The sequence below is a fragment of the Penaeus japonicus genome, unplaced genomic scaffold, assembly GCF_977035675.1.
Source record: "Penaeus japonicus unplaced genomic scaffold, GWHDUDI00000001_assembly GWHDUDI00000013, whole genome shotgun sequence".
Classification (NCBI taxonomy): domain Eukaryota; kingdom Metazoa; phylum Arthropoda; class Malacostraca; order Decapoda; family Penaeidae; genus Penaeus; species Penaeus japonicus.
The window spans coordinates 18543422-18560921 of NW_028234415.1; the positions used below are offsets into that span (position 1 = coordinate 18543422).

Consider the following 17500-nt stretch of genomic DNA (forward strand, 5'->3'; position numbering starts at 1 on the left):
CCTGGTTGGCTTAAGAGTTGTCTGGTTCTGTCAACTCGGTTCTTTCGCTTTGCTGTTGCAGCCACATTTCTAAAGAATATAATGCATATATACATATATAGGAATATATACATAATTAAAGCTATATATGTGTGAAAATATGTATAAGTATATGTATATGTATATGTATATTTATATGTAAATGTTCAGTTAATATATACGTATATGTATATGTGTGTGTGTGTATATATTTATATTTATATTTATATTTATATTTATATTTATATTTATATTTATATATATGTTTATGTTTATGTTTATGTTTATGTTTATGTTTATGTTTATGTTTATGTTTATGTTTATGTTTATGTTTATGTTTATGTTTATGTTTATGTTTATGTATATGTATATGTATATGTATAAGTATATGTGTATGTGTATGTGTATATCGGTATCAATATCAGTATCGAAATAGATGTATAGATATAGATATAGATATAGATGTAGCTGTATAGCTGTATAATGATAAAGATATAAAGATAAACAAATAAGAATATAAAAATTGTAAATATATATACATATATAAAATATATATATATATATATAGATATATATATAATATATAATATATAATATAATATATATATATATATATTATATATATATATATATATATATATAAATATATATATATATATAATATATATATATATATATATATATATATATATATATATATATATATATACATATATATATATATACACACACACATATATATTTGAGCTAAAATATCAGTGTATAAAAGGAAGCCAATAAAAGGATTTTCCCATCCTGAACACGGGGTCCTTTTGGGGTCATGTGGTATATCCTTCATGACTTTAAAGTTGATATCCATTTAGACCAAGAAGGTTAAATAAAGAAATGCAAGTTTCTTCCATGTTACTATTTATTTTTTTTAACTCACTAAAAGAGCAGCACGGATTCTATGATACAATATCACCCTGATAAGTACATTATTTATGCAAGAAACGTATCATCACTCTAGTTTCTTGATTTAAGCTCCATAATCCAGATAATGTAATACTACACCTTTAATTTACGAAATATAACAAAGCATATAGCGACACTACCTAATCAGCAATTTTTTTTACGGTTTAAATTAATACCACAAAACGTATTAGTAAATCAAGAACCACGTGAAAAATGATCTCTGATCCTGTATATTTTATTGCTGTATAATCTTATTTTATTGAAAGTACCAAAACCTACGGCGTGGACCTTATTGTACGTAAACTTAGGAGAGCGGAGTGTGTGTGTGTGTGTGTGTGTGTAAAAGTGCACGTGTATAAGCACATATAATAATGCAATAACCTAGGATATAATCAACATTATCTGGACTCACTCTAATATCACTATTGGTACCAAGCAAGCACTCTGGAATTTACAAAATCATCATCATATATTCCAAATTACAGTTCTGTTACATGTACTTGTTAAAAATCTGTCTTCATACCTAAATTTGAATTACATGCTTTGTCTTTATTGCTTGTCAAATTAATATGTATCATCCTATACTTTAAAAAGTTTCATTTTAGCTACACTTTCCAACATTTCCATATTATGGGGGATCATTGTGGACTTCTCAAATAAAAGGTTTTATATTTATTAATGGTTAAAACATTGATAATATAAATCATACCATTTAAAAACCCTGATCTTTGTATACTACAGTATTGACAAAATCCTTTTATATTTCTTCTTATTCTAATTATTATTTTTCATTAAAATGCTAAGGTAACTGCAATTTTAAAGATAATTTTCAAGAAGACAATAGAAAGAAATGAAGACAAAAGATATCCTAAACCAAGTGTGAAAAGAAAGAGAAAAAAAAGAAGAGAAAAGGTAAATACAAACATTTTTTCCGTCAAAATGACCAGCCCCGAAAATCCTCCATGTAACAAATCTTCTTTCCTACTCTTACCTTACACGTACCTACCTCCAGGGCACCAGTACAACAGTCAAGAATACTAGTTGCAGATCTACTACAACTGTCTTAAAACAATTATGTTGCTGTTATGTATGCATTAATGACAGAGTGTATTCTATGTCTACACATAAGATATACACACATATCCTTAAGGGATACGCAAATTTTCCCAGAAATCAAAATACATAAATAAACTCTACAGCCAGTTTAATACATTAAATCTCTCTTAAACCTATAAATAACTTGGCAGAGAGATCACTCCAAGCTGTTATACAGGAAGAAGTATATATCACCAATTTTGCAGCACAATTTTCATGGGAAAGAAATGTACAATCATATCTTATTAAGGGTGAGGCATACAAAACATTCCTTTTTTTTCCCTTTTAGTGAGAATGCCCACATAGGCTGCTAAGGAAAGTAAAAATTGAAGTAAAATTCTCTGAAAACTTGCCTAACCAGAAACAGACAAACTTTCAGATAAAATTTCAAACTACTAAAATGCACAACTATGAAAACCAGAATAAATAAGTGGGAGTTATCAAGACTCACCATGCACTCTTCCAGTTAATTGCATTTCTATTTATTTTTCTCCATATGTTAATCCCAAATTTGAATTGTAAACATTGTATTTTTTTTGCTTTTACACAATATGATATTTAGGATACACACCCTAAACTTTCAGAAAAATGAAAATCAACAAAAGTGTTGGGGAACTGTGGGTGCAGGTTGGCACTAAAAAGCCCAATGCCAACTACATTAAAATATATGATTTAGAACATGATGTTTACAGCCACATAGTGTTAACACTTTAACTGGCTTCCCCTTTCTCTCTAAAGAGCATTTTACAATCCAAATACTATCCAGTAATATTCATGTTTAGAATAATCATCCTTTCTACGTTCATCCTTAGTATTACAGATTACCAAAAATCAGCAATAACTACAATATCATTTATAACACACTCTTATGATATGGTTGGACTAGACTAAACATGCCTATAGACAGTCACTGGACAACTTCTTTAAGCTTACTGGCAATTTTCTTGTAACTAATCAAGGACAAGAATATACATATCAAATTTCAGTTTCCTTCTTCCGGCAGACAACAATAAGAAAGCATGTATACTATCTACAGAATAAAATAAGTGACAGTTGTACAGTTTCTGCAATAGGATTTTACTGATATCATCTTAATAATCACACTATAAAATGGACTTCAGTGATCTACACCGAGTTTTAACAATGTGCAAGCATATACATATGCATACACAAACCTTACAACAATACTAAACATGTGCATATAGAGGCGTTTCTCTTAATTCATATTTTATGCTAGGCCCTACACTAAATCTTCGTACTTGTTTTTAAAATATATGGAATTACTATATTACCAATATTTCACATTCAGCATTCTCTCTGGTGATAATCGTTTGCTCAAGTCATGAATCGTGGATGGCGGATTATGGTTGATAGATCTTTATGGAAGACGGGGAAAAGACGCCTGTTTGACACCTTACAGGGGACAACATCTTGGAGTTTGACTCACTAATTGATCACACAGATTCTATGTTCATCACAAGAACAAACAGTTTCACATTTGATTTCTTTGATCTCACATTTCAAACATTTCTTGAGCATTCCCTAATGGTATAGTAAAATAATACATGACCCCTGAAACTTTCATAAAACCATTTATTCCTCTCTGCACAATACCTACTCTTATCAAGTCTTCATAGAAGCTACAGTTATAAGAATGTTTAGGATTCTTTTTTCTCTTTCTTTTCATGCCTTTTCTTGGGGCCTCCTTTGCACTTTAGGAATTTTCATGAGAGGAATTCCTACGAAAGTTCATTCTTGTCTACACTGAGTTGATGGTCGGTTTACTCAATCTATAAGATGTATTTCTATATTACTTACATATATGATCATTTGTATTTTTTTATTGTACCATTTCATTGAGCAAACTTCTTTTTAACTATGTAGAAACAAATAAAAATAGAATAATCCAATTGTCTAAACAACACATTATTGGAAGTGAGCATAGCTCAAAACTCACATCTTTCTTGTTGATAAATCTGTGTAAAAACTAGACTATTTTCTCTGTGTGAAAATACTAAAATACTCACAATAGAGGTATATGCCAAGAGGTATTCCCAAGGAGGGTACCGTTTCACAGAACTTCTTCAAAAAATAAAATGTACAAATCCTAAACTTCTTTTTAAGAATATTAATCATGCTTGCCAAGTCCAGAAACAAATATTTGGTAACATGAATTTGCAACCCTAATGCCAAATGTAACAGAGTGATGGTTTCTACAATAAGTCTGACAGAGCACTGACCCCAGTTAACGCGGATAGGTTTCCGTTCCACTAGAGACGTGTGCAATGCCAAAAGCACCAGCTGGGCTCTACCATTACGAGATGACTGTTTGTACCATTTGCTTATATCATGATAGGAGCTTCTCTATTATCACTGGTACATTTTGTGACAGTTTGGCAAGAGCATTCTAAAGTCTATATTTATTATTATGCAGGGAGTCAGGCTACTTTGATATTCTGAACAAGTGAATGAATTCCTTAAAAATTTCAATTCATAATGAAAAATACCCTGTAACTATCTATGTCATTGTCAAATACCCATGGAATACATCCCACATACAATCTAGAATATCTGTGATTTGCATTAATCACAAAGGCTTTGAATACTTGGAATAACAGTATCCATTCTCATAACATGGAAAAGGATGATAACAATGATAGGTCTACTTTCGTGCTAAAAGTTCAAGATAGTATCAGAATATTTTTCAAATCTCTTTCTTTTACTCTTTCTTTTCTTTACATGAATTAGAGTTAGCCTTTACAAAAACCTGAAGATCCAAAATGCTTAGAATACTTAGGCCCTTTCTCGAAAAAAAGAAAGAAACAAGAAAACCGTCAAAGAATACAATTGTACTCTGCTTCAGTTCAGTCAAGAGAGTGATTTCAACCCTGATTAAGAAAAAACACTTTGATCCCTAGCGCTCAATTCATCATGGTCAGCGAGACGGACAAGATGATGTCGCCGACTTGTTGGTGTTGGATGACAGGGAGGAGAAGCCACTCTGACAGGACTGAAGGCTTGTCATGGATCCCCTGTGAAGAGAAAAATTGCCAGGAGTTAATAAACAAATAAATTATATTTATTGAGGTATATGATAATAGGGTTTCATCAATGACTGTTATACAAAAAGTCATGCTCTTTCATTTCTTAGATAAATAAAGTCTCAAACATGAAATATCATTTTTTACCTATAGTCTGCTGATTTGAGAGTCTCATAGTAATACATAATCTTTGCCTTGGGAGCAGTTATGGTATCAATAATATCTAAGGGAGAGGTGTGCTGCGTTGATTCATAGTAGCGCCATTGTAATATGTAAGTCCCCATGTGTGATGTCACATGGGACCCCTGAAATGCAAAATATAGATTAGAATAATACTTGCAAAACATTATCCTACATCAAAAAATATATACACATACTGTACAATAAAGATAAGTAATAAGTTGCAATGGCATCACAACATGACAAGTCAACACTTGTTTCTTGAATACATACATTTCTTGAGTCATACAAGAATTAATAACAAGTTATACATGTGCATCGTCTGTGAAACATTCAAATATCAGGGGAAACAGACTCGGATAACACTCTTAACCCTTTCTTATGTCCTTAAGTCTTATCTGGGACATGGATTCTATAAAGTCAAAGGTAGAACATAGATGACAAAAAAGTTCATTTCTTATTGTGCACAGCAACATTTTAACCAGATGACATGAATAAATAATTGCTTGCTTCTAAAGCCTTTGACAGACATATATATATGACACTTGAAAATTAGTGAAACAAAAATAAAACTCAAATATCAATGAGAAATAACTATCTTTTTGCTATATAAAAATAAAAAGATGCATAGAGTGACATATATATAAATCATACATAACAAACTACAGCCATTCACAATACAAAAAAATATCAGCAGTGTGCATCTCATCTTGTAGTGTATATGCAAAATGGAAACATAGAATATATATACATTTTAAAACATTGATATAAAAAGCACATGTAGGAAAGCAAAACATGAAGCATGACCTTAGTGTTAATGCCATTATAGATTTGAAAAGAAAAAGCTGTTAATATTTATGTTATCAACAATTATGCAAATATTAAAAACATGTTAGTAATCATAAGATTTAGCAAAACATGTAAATACCTAATCTTGTTAAGAAGAAAACAATGAAAAGTACATATATATCTACATCTGTACATATCTCTACAAAACACAGGTGAATGAATATAAGATAATAAGTTTAAAATGTCTTACAATTCTGTAAAATTAACATCCTCATGCTCACTATAACCATTATATTATTTTTTTCCTATCACCATTATTTCTGATTGAATTATCATCACCATAAATAAGGGGGAGTGAATCTGTTTCTCCTTCAGTTATTTTGTGAGTGAGTGAGTCAGTCAGTCAATGAGTGAATGAGTGAATGAGTGAGTGAGTGAGTGAGTGAGTGAGTGAGTGAGTGAGTGGGTGGGTGGGTGAGTGAGTGAGTGAGTGAGTGAGTGAGTGAGTGAGTGAGTGAGTGAGTGAGTGAGTGAGTGAGTGAGTGAGTGAGTGGGTGGGTGGGTGGGTGGGTGGGTGGGTGGGTGTTTGAGTGAGTGAGTGAGTGAGTGAGTAGGTGATTATGAGTGAGTAGGTGAGTATGAGTGAGTGAGTGCATGTGTCTATAAACCATTCTTGAGCAATCTAAAGTAAGACTTTGTTGGGGAACCAAAGAAATAAAGAGCAATGATAACACAAGAGGAAGTATATCATTAACCTATTCATTATAATTCAAATATCTATAATTACATAAAAAAATATAATCTTTGTGCATATATGAACACACAAACACAAATACATATACATACATACATACACACTCTCAATCTCTCTCAGACAGACACACACACACATATATATATATACATATACTCATAGTGATACACTCACTCCTCTATCTCTCTCACACAAACTCTCCATCACACTCACACACACTCACTCTCTCCATCACACACACTCACTCTCTCCATCACACTCACTCACTCTCTGTATCTTCCACATTCACTCACTCACAGGTGTCTAGTTTAGGCAAGTGTATACATTCCTCTTGTATTACAACAAAATGAGGTGTTCATAAACCATACAGAAGGAAGAACGTAGATCAATCGTTTTAACATCATTATCTGCAAGGCCTGACCTGAGAGCTTTCTCCTTCACGATAGACTCGCTGTAGATCCAATCGGCAGGTTTCGTGCACATCTCGCTCATGAAACTTGGAAGAGGGGGAAGGAAAAAATGCAAAAACAAGAAGAATACAATGGAAGAAAAGCAGCACAGGTATAATCAAAATACAAAATTAGCTAGAAATCAACATACATGTAGGCTATTACACAAGGGAATTAAAAACATACAGAAAGCTTAGACTGTTCAAGTGAAGTAAAGGTGATGATCTCCAGTGGCAGAAGATTTTCAGCACTACTTTCAGCACTTGACAGATTCATCACAGTAAATTGGTCTGTAAGTGTTCCGCTTACTGGCCAAACCACTGGATTTTTGCCTTTTTAACTAATTTTACTGCACTACCAGAAATTTAGAGAAATCCTCTTAGGGTGTAGCAAACAAAATATCGTATACAAAAATGCTACTACTATCATCACAGAATCCAGTGTTTAAGCTGATCATTTTTATGATAGTTTGAAAGACAGCTTGACGCAAGACATAGTACAAGCAAGTAAAGTTTATGATTACTTAAAAGAATAGTCATTGTTTCAGACAGGCTATAAAAGTGATCACCACACACACAAATTAAGTATGTAAAAAGTCAACAAGAGACAAGGGCTTGAATCTCAAAAAACAAAAAACACACTACCTACAAAGTTCTATACATGGATAAAACCAAACTCCACTACTTCCCACTTTGAGCACAATACACAGGATCAAACTAAACAATGCTCATCTTCCTCTACTACATTCCAAACTTACCTATGGTATTCCATGACCTAGGTAGTCAATGACAGAAAACCAAAAAGCTCAACTATTCTTTGGGGTTTAAGCACTCTGTTTCTTATTCTTGCTTGTAAAACTATCTTTTAAGGAATACAAAATTGTTGAAAAATGTCTTGCACAGATGGCCATCCACCCCAAAAATATCAACTTAACAAGTTTTCTGTCTTCTATCTGCAGGTAGTAACTAACCTGTATACTTTCTCCATCGTGACAAACTAGCTGTGGTTCGACACGGAAGTACTCATGACCTTCTCGCCAAGTCTTTTCAATCACGGACCGATGCTGGTCATCAGTGCCAATCACTGCATCGATCACACCCATTGCACCTTAAAAAGAGAGAATTAATCAAATGTAGAAAACACAAATAGTACTTATGTATCTTTCAATTATATGATTTCTTAGCACACATAATTAAGTAACTATTTATCACATGTACAAAAAAACTGAGCTAGAAAACACATTATTGAATAACAATCTATTTGAAATCTCAAAATGAGAGCCACATTTTATGCATTACCAGTAGGTGAGTGTGGCTCCTGGCGATTTGTGATGGGAACCTTGGTACGTAAAACAGAGAAGGTGACGTCGCTCTTCATGACGTCGAAGTCCCAACAGATGACTGAACCAGGTTCCTCAATTAACAGCACCACCTCATGCACCTATAAGGGGGATCTCTATCAAATCTTTTTGCATACCAAAATTGCAACAATGCAAGCCTCATTAGGCAAGACTAAATCAATCAAGTATGTGGTTCATAAACTACTATCTGTGTTTAGTCCTTCATTTTCAATCATGTCATATATTTGTAAATAATCAAATAAGGATGTAATACATTCGCATTTTGATTGTAAAACAATGTTCCTTCTATAATTCTACTAATGATTCAGTATTCTCATTCTCATAACAAATGAAATCTAAATTACTACATGGTCATATATATATATATATATATATATATATATATATTATATATATATATATATATATATATATATATATATATATATATATATATATATATATATATATATGAAAATTTCTGCATAATAATAATAATGATGATAATATCAATAATAACAATAATAATAATAATAATAATAATAATAACAATAAGAATAATAATGATAGTAATAACAATCAAGATATTCAAAGGCATTTAGCAAAAAAAATGTCCACAGCTAAAATACCACTCCCTCACCTGGCCACGCCCTAGAGAGACTGAGTGATAAACAGACTGTTCGGAGAGAAGGATGTGTTGCCTCGTTCCATCGAATTCCTCTCCGGGCTGATACATGCTCTTTGGCACCAGGCCTCCCTCATGCACCATACTCTGCAAAACCAAAGGGGAATTATTATTTACTAGATTTTATAGATCAAGTTTGAAAACTTAGGAGAGATACTTTCTTTAGCAATTTAAATTTAATTTGCAATCTGCATCAAACAGAAAGATTCCTGTCGTAAGAGAATTGAATATCTTATGTTTTTCTTTATCTTTGCAGTTGTGTAATGCTGACTGTTTTAATATAAATAACAGCATATATTTTTTGGATAAAGTCAGCATAAAACTAAGCATAATATATAGCAACAATACTATTCATTGTGTCACATACATAGTCTAGACTAAATTAGTCAACAATTAACACAAAAAAGTAAACAGAACATAAGTTACACAAAATATTAGCTTTCTGGCAATATCAACATGAAACAAATTATATATTTTTCTGAAGATTAAATTACTGGTTAATTCAATACTATAAAGAATAGCGATTTTTTGTACCTTTCTTCTTTCTTTTTTTTCTTATCCTTTATTCTTTCTCCTTTCCATAAACTAGCTTCATACAATTGGGTTCCCTTATAATCCTACATTTGTGTGTTTCTCCTTATTTAAAAGTACTTTTCCTTAAAAAAATAAAATTATGCAAATCTATCAAAATTCCCTACATAATTGTTTCCCTATATTACCATCTAAAAAAGAAGACATTACTACATCTTTTTGAAAAGATAAAAACTATCTGCTGCTTATCATCGAAACAAATACTCCAGCTTAAAATCAAGATAAAAAAAAGCATTCCATTAACCTCAGATTTATGAAATTGAAAAATAAAAAAATATAAGGTATTCATTCAAAATCTATACTCTCTTCCCGCACATCAACTGTTATGGTTCTGCTATGAACAACAACCCCCTGGCACATACGTACATGTTAGTTCACAATGACATGCATCACAGACCCCCAGGACATTTTTCAGAGCCTAAATAGCAACTACGATAATCAGAGATTGCGAAACTTATAATTATTAGAATTCAATATCACATTTGTTATCTGAACTCAAGATGTAAAATCCTAAAAAATCATTAGCTCAAACAAACACACAGACAGGTAATATATCAAAGAATTATTTTCATATACATCATATCTAAATTATCAATAAATCCCTAGTGAAAAGGTTAAAATGATGTAGTAACAATAACAATAATCAAGCAACGTGTGCAAAAAGTGTGTGTGAGTGAGAGTAAGACAGTAAGAGAGCAAGAGAGTGAGGAAGTGAGAGAGAGAGAGAGAGTGAATGAGATTGAGATTGAGATTGAGATTGAGAGTGAGAGTGTGAGTATGTGTGTGCATAGGGCAAGGAGAGGCAAAACCAAATAAAATATCTCCCTTAATACTATAGCTTTCTTCATTTTCTCACATGATGTAAAAGATGAATGAAAAAGCAACACTTGGTGCATATCATGGATTAAAAAATCTCCCCACTGTGATCAATTCCCTTAAAAAGGAAAACATGAAATAAATGATAAAAATAAACAAAATGTGAGTGTTTCTTGTAAAAGTTCATATCATATATTGTTTAGCTTTTATCACTGAAATATGGTGTTCTATTGTTTCATCAGCCATGAAAATGAAACACCAAATACTCAGCTTGCTGTTTAGTCATAAAGCTTTCATCTTGGCACAGAGATAAATCCTGATTGCGGAGGTTTGTCTACAGGTGTAAAACCTTGAGACCATTTATCTTATCGACGGATAAACAAGGCCTTAGAAAGTTATGATAATGATGAGAAAAAGAGGGGAAAAAATCGTAAATCTTAAACACCACACTGAGCATTTTTTTTTCATTGAGTGAGTAAGTTATGCAAACAAACCAACTTGCAAGATGACATCACATAAAATATATAAAGATGTCTAATTCAATGGCAATTTTAAACCATGAATAAACCATTCCAAAATAATTTCTTTGGAGCTTTCAGAAGTCTACAAAAAACACTTAACTAGAGTGGGATTATATAAATTATGTGAAAACATCTTGTGCTGCAGTCAACATGTGTTAATTCTGATCTAGAGCAATAACCAAAGACAAATTAACTGATTGCTAGATAATTTTTGAATGCACCTGGTCATAACACAATAATAATAATGCTTTTAGCATAAAATAAAAGGTCAAAAAGAATAAAATAAATGAGAGAGTGCACTTCCCATAGGCACATTTCTCATTATAATGTGCACAAAATGAACTGCCATCTTATTTGCGACTGGTGCATACAACAATGGATCTAGGGGCTCCGGGAAATGCACGAGCCATCTAAACTCCCTTTTCTTTTTTTTCTTTCTCTTTCTTTCAGTCCCTTACTCTAAGCTCCAACTCGTCTGGGTACATGACAGTGTACAAGGACTCAGGCACTGGGCCTAAGCGAGAAAGTGTGCTTCGCTGTTGCCAATACGCCAACCACAACAAAAAGGAAAAAAGAAGAGATGGACAAGAGATACATATGGTTATCTTAGCTGCTCATCCTTGCAGTAACTATAAATTCTAAAAAGGCAATACGTGAACATATTTTCAGGTTTCATTTTAGTAAGGTTGAGAAGATTTCTTATATACATAGGTATTACGAGAATTCTTTCACAATTTTAAAGTGGGAACTTTATATAGCATCACTGGTGCAGCTCTTTAATACATATTCAGTTCCTACAAAAAATGTATATCCAATGCAATGGTCTCATAAAGCTGCATTTTCATAATCTACAGTAATATCTACCTCTACATATGTATATAACAGTAAAAATAATAACACCAGTAAAATATTTGCCTCACCTTACATTCACCTCCTAAGAAATCAGGGATGTTTTCCTTTGGCATGTAGTCAACTAAGCCACCTGGGCCCTGGTAGTCATTTCCACCATAGAAGAGGAACTTTGATCTGTAAATAATAAAGGAATATAATTAGATATATGATACATAAATATGCTACACTACTCTTGATTCAAACAGGTATCATTCAACAATTAGTCTTACTGATAAATTCTGGAAAAAGTTATGCACATATCACAAAACTCTTAAAAATAATCACAATGAGTTTATCAATTTCATGCAAACAATATCCATCACTTATCAAGAGACTCATGACTCAAATATTTTACATAGAGGTCTGCGATACCTTGTGTTGTCGTCAATGAACGTAGAAACAAGTGTCCACAAGATTGGAAAAACTCGAGGAGCACGGATAATGAGAACTCTACTCATTGTCTCGGGGTAGTTTGCCTCTACAATCTGAAGACAAAGAAAACAAAATCACATTATTATAAATAGATAAAGGCAAAACATTCTCACATGGTCATATATTCAAAAGTGAACTACCAAATCCCGAAAGCTAATATACAACATAATACATCATTCCTTACCTCAATGATCTTTAGTAAAGTCCTGATGCCTGGTCTCCATAAATGCCTCATGTTCAGGCCTTCTAAGTCAACCAGGAGGGTCCAGTTTGTAATGGGTTGACCCTGGCTGGCTGTGGCCTCTTCAGTTAGCCTGAGGCCTTCTTCGCAGATGTGCAGGGTCTTTTATGTCATTGTTAAAGAAATGTTAAATTAAAACACAATAAGTAGAATTGCCTCTTTTTATATATTCAAAGTTTTTTCATGTATTGTTTATATATTAAATCTTGTCTCTAAAAGGAAACTAATGTGCTGACACACATGATTAATAATGCTGGTGCCATTAACTTACATGTTTGAGCAGTCCTTCTTCTCCAACAGATTTCACCAGTCCCTTCACATCCATCTGGCCCAGTCTTAGCAGATACAGAGGTCGTCCCTCTGCACAACATTTAAGAATATATTAGTGGTGATATTAGCAATATGCAATTGATCCCTCATATGAAATAAAGAAAAACAACCAAAGTCTTAGCAACTATGAAAGAATTTCACTTCTAAATAAGCATGGTACTTGAGTAAGTAATATCTCAAACTTTCTGATAATAATCTCAACACCAATAAATAGTAATATGCATATTACGATCATAAAGAAAAGGCAAAAGAGAAAAATATCCTCACCCTTATCCTGGTGGTGCCAACCTCCAGGGAAGTAGTCTTTCACCACCTGATTAATCTGGTACTCATTCATGATCTTGTCAATCTGGTTCTTCTTTCTCCATATCAGGGAATGGCTCAACATCTCCCTGGCCTTCTCAATGTTGAAGTCTCTCGCCCGCAGGAATCTCAGTAGGCAAGCATCACTTGGGACCTTCGGGGGATGCAAGCAGTGGTGTTTAAGACACAAGAACGCTTGTATTCACCAACTTCTTGGTTGTACATATGATAAAAGCAAATCCTTAGTATCAGGGGGTTAAACAACAAAATAAACAAGATTCGAATACCCTCTATCTACTGTTGATCAAATCCCTAAACAATAATCATTACTGAAATCATTATAGTGAAAAAATAATAATAAAAAGGCAACATTCAATGAAAAACAACACACACAATTCCGTAACTTCCATAGCATAGCTGAATGTTCCTCACCTTTCCTTTCTGAAGCTCGCCAACCCATTTCTTGAGCTGTATTAATCTTGACTCCTGAAGTGGAGTCAGATCACCTAAGCACCTCTTGATGTAGTCTGCGTCCAGCTTGTTGTTATCTAATAGGCGAGAAATAACCATAGTCATCAACTTATCCAATTCATTAATTGAAAATCCTAATCCTTATTTGATTGGTCTTTACAGTCTATGAGAAAAGATCACTTCTTCAAAACTGATGAATCAAGAATAAAATTATCTTCCAAGCTTATAACATAAAATAAATCTTTATTCATACAAGATCTATTGACAGACAAGAAAAAGTATATATAAATGCCATAATGTTAAGCTTAATACCAAGCAATGACACCATCAGTACAAGACTAGCATTATATAGCCCCATCTTCAGTAGGGGTAGAATTATGTAGTGGAAGATAATTAAGTAACAGTGAGAGAGAAAAAGCTTTTCTTTTAAGACAAAAAATAAAAAGAGAAAAAAAAAAACAGGAAAAAAAATAAAAAGGTAAGATATGCATATCAACCTTTTTTGAGCAAAAATATGATAACTGAGAGAGAGAGAGAAAATAAAAATGAGGCACAAGAAGAAGAAATGAAAATCAGAATAAAAGAGGATATAGATTGTGCTGAAGTAAAAGTAAGTGAAATTTTCCGCCTTGTGTATTGATGAAAGGTCTGGTGACTGGTGATTTCCATAGCCATTGGTGTCTTCAAACAAGAGAGAAAGGATAAAGAAAAAGAGTAAAAGAAAGAAACAAACACAAAAATATCAAATCTAAAATGCAGTTTTAGTGTTGTTATTAATTGTACCTATAAAAAAAAAATTGTCTCAGACTCTCTCACTCTTTCCCACTTTGGACACTCTAGAAATCCTCCGTCGGGACTCTCATGCACCTATAAAAAAAAAATTGTCTCAGACACTCCACATTCCCACACTCCACACACACACACACACACACACACACACACACACACACACACACACACACACACACACACACACACACACACACACACACACACACACACACACAGACACACAGACACACAGACACACAGACACACACAGACACACAGACACACAGACACACAGACACACAGACACACAGACATACGCCCTCACGCCCTCACGCCCTCACGCCCTCACGCCCACACCCCCACACGCCCACACGCCCACACGCCTACACACTCACACACTAACTCTAACTCTAACTCTCATACTCTCACTCTCATTCTCACTTTCACTCTAACTCCTACACTCTTACACTCTCTCATTCACCTTATGTTCTCACCAAAGGTATTTACTATATTAGGGAAGCAGGCTAGAACCATGTCCTTGAGGAATAATAACCTATCTATCAGATTAGAACCAAATTAGATAATAACATCTACTCTTCATGTCTTTTGAGGTTGCAAAAAAAACAAAAGAAATCAAAGCATTTACATCTAAAAAATAAAAAAAAGTACACAAATACCCGGACATAAAATAACCCTAAAGCAACAAAAATAACAAAAAACGCTAAAGCCTAAAAATGTATAAATACATAAACAAAACGAATAACTACAAGCAATAATTACAACAATCCTCTATAGAAAGTCAAATAGGATTTTCATTTCTCATCTCAACCATCATAATACAGTGCAAAGGTGTCTCTCCTCATAAGAAGGAAATGAAAAGGGGGAAAAAAAAGGAAAAGTAAGCGATACCCTGATCTGTTCTGCAATTATCCACCTCCTCCGTCACTAGGCTATTCAGACACAGTTTAATGTACTTTGTGTCGGTCATGAAAACATCTGAAATTTTTCCAAGAAGTTTTAGAATGGGTAATTTTATTTTTCTTTTCTTTTTTTCTTTTTTATTTTTTTTGGCTGCTGAGGTTTCGTTTTCTTTCTTTTTAAAAGTATGAAGGGGGATAGTTATTTGAATATCATTTAAGAATATGAAGTGTTATTACTATGCATCACTCAACAGACTTTTACATTGACAGCTAAAATTGGTTACATGAAAACAAAATGGCACAGAAAGAGCTCCATTTAAGAAATTTGAACAAATTTCTATTAAATTCCATAAAATACAAGTGACAGCAATAAAACATACAAACAAAAATATATAGACATACCATTAATGAGAAATAAATGAAAAGACATGACACAAAGGCAAATATAATTAAAGAAATCACAAGAGCTAATATGATTGGACACAAAGGAACAGTAAAGAGGCACACTGAGCAATAATTATAAAGCAGGCACAAGAAATCCTTTAAACCTCCAGGTATTCTTGACTGACCTTTGATATTGCCTATCTAATCAACATGCCAAATATGTATAAAGATTCTTATCTAACCAATGGCAATGACGTCTCACTAAAAAAGGCATTCTCCCAAAGTAACAAGTAGAGAAAAAAAAAGATATGAGTGTGAAAGAGAAATGAAGGTAAATGAAAATAAAGAAGATTTTCCTTCTTCCTATACTTTTTTTTTTTTTGAAGAGAGTAATTAATGGTTACTATCTTTGAGAATCAAAATCAAATTTCATGCTATATACACCAAGAAAAACAATTTGAAACACACTCTCTTTCCGGACAAGTTCATCTTACCAGAGTTCCCCATTCAAGGCACTTACCTTCATTGAGATTGATCTTTTCCATGTTGGGGATGTTGGCTGCCGAGGCTCCCAGATGGAGCTCGGTGGAGCCGGTGGAGGGAGTGCTGCTGGTCCTCTCCCTAAGTTCCAACTCCTCGGAGCTGCTCTCGGCCTCGCTGCTCTCCCCCTCCTTCTTGACTTCTTCAGTGCCACAGATCTCTGGCATCGCCTTTGTGGTTGGCTCTACCCATCTTGGGACATCCGTGATGTTCTCTTTCCGGAGAACTTCGATGAAGTGTTCAATTATTTCTTTGCCCTGAGGAAACATACTGCATGAGTAATAAAATAAAAAGAGAAAATACAATTTTTGGGTCTTGTGGTTTAAATATGTATGGCATTTTGTTGTCCATATTCCAGAGAGATTATGAAAGTTGTTTAGTCACTAATAAATAAACTTGCAAGTCAAAATCAAAGAAAGTAGAATATTATTCTTACAATCTTTATCCAATTATACTACAAACAGACTAATTCTAAAAAGAAGAAAACATCTGAAGACCTGATTCAAATGCCACTACCTTTGATATGTTTTGAGAGTACTGCTTCATTGCAATCTTTTCAACTGTGCTCTCGAATCCAAAGAAAGACTTGACATCTAGGCTTGCAGTTTGTTCAAAGCAAGTCCACTCACTATTTTCTGGATGTACCTGTTAACAAAGAAAAAACATCTCATTCATTTGTATGTTAACAAATAACATACATCCATAAAAGAACTGAATGAGAGAAATTCAAATCAAGATCGCATAATATAATCAAAATGTCAACTTTCTCCCTTCCAATGAAGAGCAAAAATGTAGCACCTATCCCAGAAAGCGAAGAACATCTAGTGAATGCCATGTCAACGTGACAGACAGCTAATGTTATCTGACCTGCTAACTATTGCATTTGTTTATATAAATACAGTGAGTTTTTTCCCCCCAACATGTACAGCAGCTCCAAACAGTCCAACCATTAAGGGATTAATCTTCTTAAACAAAACAAAAAAAA

General features: G+C 33.2%; 1 protein-coding gene across 8 annotated transcripts in view; it reads right to left on the reverse strand.

The window, feature by feature from the left end:
* Positions 1–910: 910 nt before the first annotated feature.
* Positions 911–17500, reverse strand: part of retm (real-time) — a 112156-nt gene continuing 95566 nt past the window's right edge. The window contains exons 4-19 of one of the 8 annotated variants that reach the window (XM_086543243.1): positions 17032–17160; positions 16496–16772; positions 15581–15667; positions 13862–13977; positions 13394–13583; positions 13068–13156; positions 12740–12898; positions 12496–12608; positions 12153–12258; positions 11691–11768; positions 9260–9391; positions 8579–8720; positions 8251–8387; positions 7253–7327; positions 5256–5413; positions 911–5099 (exon numbers count right to left, since the gene is read on the reverse strand). In XM_086543243.1, the coding sequence (XP_086399369.1) occupies positions 5003–5099; positions 5256–5413; positions 7253–7327; positions 8251–8387; positions 8579–8720; positions 9260–9391; positions 11691–11768; positions 12153–12258; positions 12496–12608; positions 12740–12898; positions 13068–13156; positions 13394–13583; positions 13862–13977; positions 15581–15667; positions 16496–16772; positions 17032–17160 (2085 nt within the window). In that variant the 3' untranslated portion in view covers positions 911–5002. The remainder of the gene's footprint in view (positions 5100–5255; positions 5414–7252; positions 7328–8250; positions 8388–8578; positions 8721–9259; positions 9392–11690; positions 11769–12152; positions 12259–12495; positions 12609–12739; positions 12899–13067; positions 13157–13393; positions 13584–13861; positions 13978–15580; positions 15668–16495; positions 16773–17031; positions 17161–17500) is intronic. The other 7 variants (XM_086543246.1, XM_086543245.1, XM_086543244.1 and 4 more) reach the window with 7 other exon arrangements.